This window comes from Corvus cornix, chromosome 1A (assembly GCF_000738735.6).
Source record: "Corvus cornix cornix isolate S_Up_H32 chromosome 1A, ASM73873v5, whole genome shotgun sequence".
NCBI lineage: Eukaryota > Metazoa > Chordata > Aves > Passeriformes > Corvidae > Corvus > Corvus cornix.
This window is the reverse complement of record NC_047057.1, coordinates 58,754,981-58,762,039: the sequence shown is the minus strand read 5'-3', so window position 1 is coordinate 58,762,039 and position 7,059 is coordinate 58,754,981. Positions and strand designations below refer to the sequence as shown.

Genomic DNA, 7,059 nt, shown 5'->3' with positions numbered 1-7,059 from the left:
AAGTGCTTCCTTGGGCCCCAGCTTCTCCAGCTCCTTGCATGAAGCTGCTGCTCTAGACCCTGGTGAGCTGCTTGTCCTGCTACTGCAGAGTGATGATGCAGCTGTGACTGGGCTGCTCCCAGGCTGGGCATGGCTGCCACGGGCATTGCAGCCACCACTTTCCCTCTCACTGCAGCACTCCTGCCACAGCATCCAGTCCCGGCCCTGCCAGAAGCCCTCTGACTGTGGTGGCTGCCTGGGGCTCTACACCTGCAAGCTGCCTGCTGGCACCTGCAGCCTGAAATCCGTCTCCAGGCAGAGAGGTAAGTTCTAAGTCCCTTGGCAACTGGCCCCAGGGATCCCCACATGCAGCAAAGTGCAAGCACATGCCTTTGGCTGCACTACTCCAATCCCAAGTCTGACTGCCCCGTGCAGGGCTGGGTCTGGCCTCTTGACTGCCCAGGGCTTGTCCTGCCAGCAGTAGCTACAGAATGAACAACTGCATGCTGGATGGGACATTCCAAAACGTTTCTGTGAGGGCTGGGATTTGACAGGTGGCCTGAGCTATTGCAGGACACCAACAGCCTGTGCTGGAAAACCAAGGAGGGGTACAGGGCTTGGGATTTTGCCAGTAGCTTGGGAGTCAGCAAGTGCAGTCCTGCACATCATGGGCCCTGCAGAGCTGCTTGCATTGGTGTGTGAGAACTGCTTAATTAGGCAGGAACTGTCAGGGAGCAGAGATCACACCTTTTAATGTTTAACCAGTGTCCTGGTTCTCCAGTAGCCTTTGGTAAATCCATACTGTCCCCACATTGGCCTCCTGCCTCAGCATGTTTGCCTACACCCACATGCACATGGTCATGGAATAGAAACCTCATCCAAGGCTACTATACACAGAGACCCAGCCCTGGTGCAGGAAACCACTGGTTGTGGCATGTACAGTAGGCAAGTTTAATGCTTTGGGGGTGCACAGTATAGTGTGTGTGTGTATAGCATATAGAGCATCCCCAGTGTATGGCTCTGTTCAGTCTTCTCTGGTCACCTGCTGCTGGCAGCCTCCATAGGAGGACACACAGACCCAGCACAGATGATCTTATGGCTTTTCTTTACAGGTGGCTTCCTCCAAAGCATACAGAGACCTTAGATGGGGAGTCAAGCTCATTTTGGTGCAGCACAGGTCAAAATAAAGCTGAAGAGGTTGTCCTGCAGCTGGAGATCAACACTTCCTGTCCAAGTTTGATTTTAAATCCTTAATGACACAGTTGTAAATGTTTCTTTCATTGTACTTCTCATGCTGCTGCTTTTTAACACCCCCTTTGGATTTTGTACACTGTGTAGGCTTGATTCCCACCTTCCTGAGAGTGGCCAATAAAAGCACTGAGTGGTCATGGAGCCCTGTGCTGCCAGAACCCCCTTGGAGCTCCCCAGTGAGACAAACAGGGCTGTTTCACAATAATTTGAGCCATTAGGATATTGTAGTAAAAGCTGCCAGTATCTCAGCATGCTCACACACAAACTCAAGCTGAGCTGAGCATTGGGCAGCATGGGATCCCTCTCTGCTCCTTACCACTGCTCCTGCCAAGGAAGGCCAAGTCCCATGCTGTTGAAAACATCACTTAAGGAGAGGAATGTGGAGTCCCCAGGAACAGGCTTGGCACTGTGGGACCATGTAGGAGACCTGCTTCTGAAGGCTGGAGCTGAGCCACAGATCAGCTTTATTTAGCACCCCACAGAGCTTTGCAGGCATCCTGGCCACCTTTACACGTGTGGGGGTGCACCTCAGCTTTGCGAAGCCTCATAATGCTTCCATTAAAAACTCCTTCTAAAAAGAGAACCAAAGGACAGCATTTGATTCACCTCAAACCCCACTGCGGTTCCCTTCAGTGAGCCACCACCAGCTCCTGTGACTGTGAATGGTACCAATTTTGTTCAGCACACCCGAGGGACAGCCCCCACACCCTCCACCTGGTCACCCCTGTGGGAGCCTGACCTGGGTGGGGGCAGGGAGTAAATGCTGCTGGCTTCTCTGAGCCCCTCTGTTGCTGCTTCCTCTGTCCCTGCACAGAAGTTGGGGGGCACAGAACTGCAGGTGCTGCTTGCCTGCCTCCTGCCTGGTGTGGCACCATGGCTCTCCAGCATTTACTGTGCCCACCACAGAACCTCAGAGAGGCTGAGGAGGCAAGGGACGCATGGAGGTCACCTGAGCCATGCACCTGCTCAAGCAGGGCTACCCAGAGCCATTTGCCCAACCTACCTGGTCCCCAGAGAGTAGCACATGTCACCATCTGCCCCAGTGCTCACCCCTCCACCCACACAGATACGTGCTCCTGCCACCACCCATCACAGCTCACTTCCTCTGTCCTCAAACACCACACAGGAAGAGGGGGCTGCTGTAGGAAACTCTGGAAATGCAGTTTTCAAGAGAGTCACAGAGCAGCACTGGACCCACTTCCTCTGCTCCAGTGTGGAATGGAGGTTAGGTCCTCTGAACCCCACTGCTAGTCAGAAAGGTCCTCTCACCTGGCAAAGCCCACAGACCACAGGAGCATGGGGATCATTTTCAAAACCTCTGAGTCCTGTGCAACTCAGTGTAGCACAGCTGCAGCAAAGGTACCTCTATGCAGCTTTCACCCTGCAACCCCATGGCAGCTGGGAAAGAGACTGTCCTCCAAAGAACAGACTCAAGGATGCTCCAGGTGCTCTTGACCCTGCCCTCACAAGCAGTGCAAGTGTAACAGCTTTTATGCCAGCTGCAAAAAAGCCCTCACCCTGCCTCAACCTCCACTCGACTTCCCTGACACCTCCTCACCGAAGGAGGTCACCACAGACAGAGGAGAGGCGAGCAGGAGGCCCTACCTCCTCCCCAGCCAGGAGCACAGAAGGCAGCAGCAGACACTCTGGCCTTGCCTGTTTCCTGCTGTGTTGCCCAGCAGCAACACCCATGAGAGGAGAGGGAGAGCCCATCTGACCTTCAGGAAGCAGGTCTCCCAGACAAGATCCTGCAGGTGAGCTCCAGCTTGGGCTCCCCCAGCAAGCAGCCAGGTGAGGGAACAAGGCCACCCAGCCTCTGTGACTCACAGGGAAGCTGAGGGCCTGGCCAAGTCATGGGTCCAGCTGCTTGATGTCCTCTCTGGCTCATGCTTGGTGCTAGGTGGGATGGTGGGAAGACACAGCTCATCCCTTTCCACAAAAACAACATAGATCCACGTGCCTTTTACACAACTCGCTTTTAATTACGCTGCATGAGGAAAGGCCTCTCCTCGTGCCAAGACTCCCTGGTACAGCCACCCAGGAGCTGGCTGGCCCATCAAGTCCTCAGTAGGTTTAGTGGTTCCCCCTCACCCTTTTCTCTTGCTTGGATGCCCTCCTGGTCAGTTCACATCATCCCTGAAGCCCTCAGTGTCCTTGCTTTGCAGAGACCTACTTTCATACATCTCTGTTGTTCCCCTCCACGCCTGAGCTCTGCCTTTGCTCAGTCCCATGAGAGTCCCGCTTCGGCCTCCTGCAGCACCAGGCAGAGGGGAGGCAGGCCAAGACTCATTGGTTAATAATTGTTCTAACCCCAATATAAATAGAAAAATACAACCAAATAAAGAATTGACTAGCTGAGAGATCCAATCCGCCGGGATGCCTGCAACGTGCTAGTGCAGAGTTCAGAGAGAGTGCTTGGTCCAGTGCTTGCTACTGTAGACATCCAGAAACGTGTCCCGGCAGCCCCGCAGCCATCCCATCTTCCTGCAGCACCACAGGTCTGCGCAGCGCGTCCCAGCCGTGGCCAGCGTGCCCAAGGCTGCTGGCTCCTGGGAGCAGGCTGAGTGGGAATGGTTGGTAAGTCCAATCTATTGCTGCTAAATGGTAAAGCCATTCTCTTCTGTGGAATGAGGATGTGCTTCGCTCTTACTTTTTGTGGAGGAATTTCATTTTGCTGCCTGTACAGACAGAGAAAAGCAAATGGACTCCCCACAGCGATAGGCAAAACAAGTGTCATTTCCCACCACCTCTGGCCTAGGCAGTGAACTGGCCCTGCTGCCATCCCTGGCTCCTTGTCCACAGGCAACTGCTCTGCAAAGGTGGAAGCAGGGGCCTGCAGAGCTCTGCCCATTCCCTGGGAGCAGTGCTGCAAGCTGGGACCTTGTGAGCCCCCCAGGCACACCCTCCAGAGCCCATTTGCCCAGCAGTGCTGGAAGGTGCACTAAGCTCACCTGGCCAGAGCATGTGTGGGCAGGGCACACCAGCCCCTCAGGCACTGCTGCTCTTAAATGGCCAAGAACAGAAAAGAGAGCTAGGGATGTGATCTAAACACCTGACCAAACTCAGCCACAGTGTCCAATAACTTATCCAAGGACTTCTAACCCCAGTCTGGAGCTCTTGTCTAGTTCCCCTTACAGTGGAAAATAGATTCAATCTTAGAATACTCCTGGGCAATTCCCACTGCTGATCCCTACGGGCAAATGTGAAGGCAATGAAAACTGTGTCAAGCCCCCCATCAGGACCTGCAGCCACCATCCCCAAGTCACTGGTTGCTCCATTGCCTCCTCAGATCCACCTGTCTCCTTTAGAAGACATGGATACAGCTCATGGCCCAATCTTTGGTTCTCCACCAGCCTCCAGACAGTGACTGACCAGGGCCAGAGCCAACAACGTGCCAGCACAGGGATACATGGCACTGGATGCCACACATCGTCACTAGCCCTGTCACCCTTGGGCAGCTTCTGTGCTGCCCAGCCTGAAGGCAACAAGAAGCCCAGCCCTCCTGAGAAGCCAAGGGTTTTGCTGGTTCTTTACCTAGGCCTTTCAGGAACCTATTGACTCCGCTCTGCTCCCCACTGGGAAGTGTTTCCAGGTACTCCTGAGCCCGTACCTCGAACAGACCTGCAGAAAGAAAGAAGTCAACAGCTTCTATTTTGTGTCTCTATAAATCCAAGTAAGAATGCCCACCTGAAAGTGTACTGTCCCAGCTTACCCACACATTATTGCACAGGAGAGGGAACAACTCACCCCACCTCCTCCATCAGCTGAGCCCAGATCTGGCACAGAAGCTTTGGTCTGCCCCCTCCCTGAGCTGCTGTACCTTGCTCAGGGTACAGAATGTACCTCCCTTCATTCTGCTATGAACACAGCTAAGTCCAGGGAGTGACATCATCTGAGGAATCATCATGCAGAATTTACCTCTTACTCAGCCGCCTATTCAAGCATCCCCTGCTTATTAATGCTTGGGAGGAAGCTGCTAAGCCAGCACTGAGCAGCAGCAGGGATAAGAAATTTCAGCTGCCAGTAGAGCTCTTGGGACTGTGGAGTAACAGGAGTAAAACCACAGGAGCAGCTCTGGGAAGGAGATGAGCATCCAAGCTTTCTACTTGACAAAAGAACCATGACCAATCCAGCCCATTCTTCCTCTAGACACAAGAAGAGGACATGAGGGACTGCAAGAACAAATGTCATTCCACACTGGAATTCAGTGTAAGATGGAAGAGGTACACACGTGGAGGATACTGCAAGGGTGAAAGGCGCTGAAATCCCAATCCCAACAAGAAACCACCAGATTCCCTCCAGTGTTCCTGTACAGACACTGCAGCCTGCAGCCGTGGAACTGGGGATGGAGGTGGCGGCTGGGGAGCATCTCCGTGCTCTTGTAGGAGCAGCAGCAGTTTCCACCACAGCAGAGCCCAGCTGGAGCCCCTCACCTCTGACCCCCTGCTTCCGCAGCTCCCGCTCCTGAATGAAGCCCCCAAACATCTGTGTCTCCATGAAGACCTCCAGGAAGCGTCGGAGGCTCTTGGAAGAGACAGATTTGCGGAAAGCCTCACGCTGCAGGGTCCGCTCCTCTCGCTCCGTGGGGGTCAGGAAGAGGGAATAGTGGCCCACAATCTCCACAAAGAAACGGACAAAGGCCTCGGACACCACCTCGTTCAAAGGGCTGGTTTCTAAGGAAAAAATAAAGAAGCAGTGGTGAGGACAGTGCTGTAAGGATGTGCTAGGAAAATCCCTGGGTAAAAATTCCCTGGTTTTTTTTCAGATCCAGCCCGAGCAGAAAAAGCTGCTCAAGAGAGACAGCCTCCTAGGAAGTGCTTGCCATGGGAGTAGACCAAATTGCTACTACTTTGAAAGATATCAAGCTTTGTTTTGGTGCTCACTTCTCTCTAGTGGGATGGGGGAGAGAATCAGAAGAGTAAAAGTGAGAAAACTTATGGGCTAAGATAAAGAGAGTTTAATGGATGAATCTAAAACTGTGCACGCAAGCAAAGCAAAATAATTGATTTATTCAGCAGTTCCCATGGGCAGGCAGGTGTTCAGCCCTCCCCAGGAAAGCAGGGCTCCAGTACACGTGCCTTGGGAAGACAAAATGCCCTATTTCCAAATGTTCCCCCTACTTCCTCCTCCTTCCTGCAGCTTTCTATGCTGAGCATGACTCCATGTGGAACATCCCTTTGGTCATCTGGGGTCAGCTGTCCTGGCTGTCTCCTCCCCACTCCTTGTGCACCCTCAGCCCACTAACTGGTGGGGTGGGATAAGAGGCAGAAAGGTGTTGGCTCAGCGCAAGCTCTGCTCAGCAACAGCTAAAACATCCCTGTATTATCAACACCATTTCCAGCACAAATCCAAAACACAGCCCCAAACCAGCTGCTATGGAGAAAATGAACTCTGTCCAAGCCAAAACCAGCACACTCTCCGGGCTTCTCTGCACCAAGGAGATGCCCATACTGTCCCCCTAAGAGGGCTGTCTCAGCCCATGAGCCACATGGCCATCGCCGAGTCTGCAGCTCTGCAGGTGATTGTCCCCTGGAGGGGCCTGCATCACTCATGGCAGAGAGAAGCCTAAGAAACCCCTCTGAAAAGGAGTACAGGTGTTCCCTGGAATTGTAAGGGAAGGACAGAGCTGGGAAGGGATAAGTACTGTTGCTCTTCACACAGAGAACTGCCCCCTGTGTGATGGAATATTTCATATAACTTAACCAAAATCCTGATCTGCCTCCAACACCTGTGGTGTTAAATTCAATACAAGTCTAGTTCTCCTCTAAGAAGTGACAGACAAAAAATGGGCAGGAAAAGACATGGTTTTAAGCTGAAAGGCACTGTGCT

General features: G+C 53.1%; 1 protein-coding gene across 1 annotated transcript in view; it reads right to left on the bottom strand.

Moving 5' to 3' along the window:
* Window positions 1-3,187: 3,187 nt before the first annotated feature.
* Window positions 3,188-7,059, bottom strand: part of DENND2A (DENN domain containing 2A) — a 58,363-nt gene continuing 54,491 nt past the window's right edge. The window contains exons 18-20 of the mRNA XM_039570840.1: window positions 5,664-5,903; window positions 4,765-4,851; window positions 3,188-3,908 (exon numbers count right to left, since the gene is read on the bottom strand). Coding sequence (XP_039426774.1) covers window positions 3,877-3,908; window positions 4,765-4,851; window positions 5,664-5,903 — 359 coding nt within the window. The 3' untranslated portion in view covers window positions 3,188-3,876. The remainder of the gene's footprint in view (window positions 3,909-4,764; window positions 4,852-5,663; window positions 5,904-7,059) is intronic.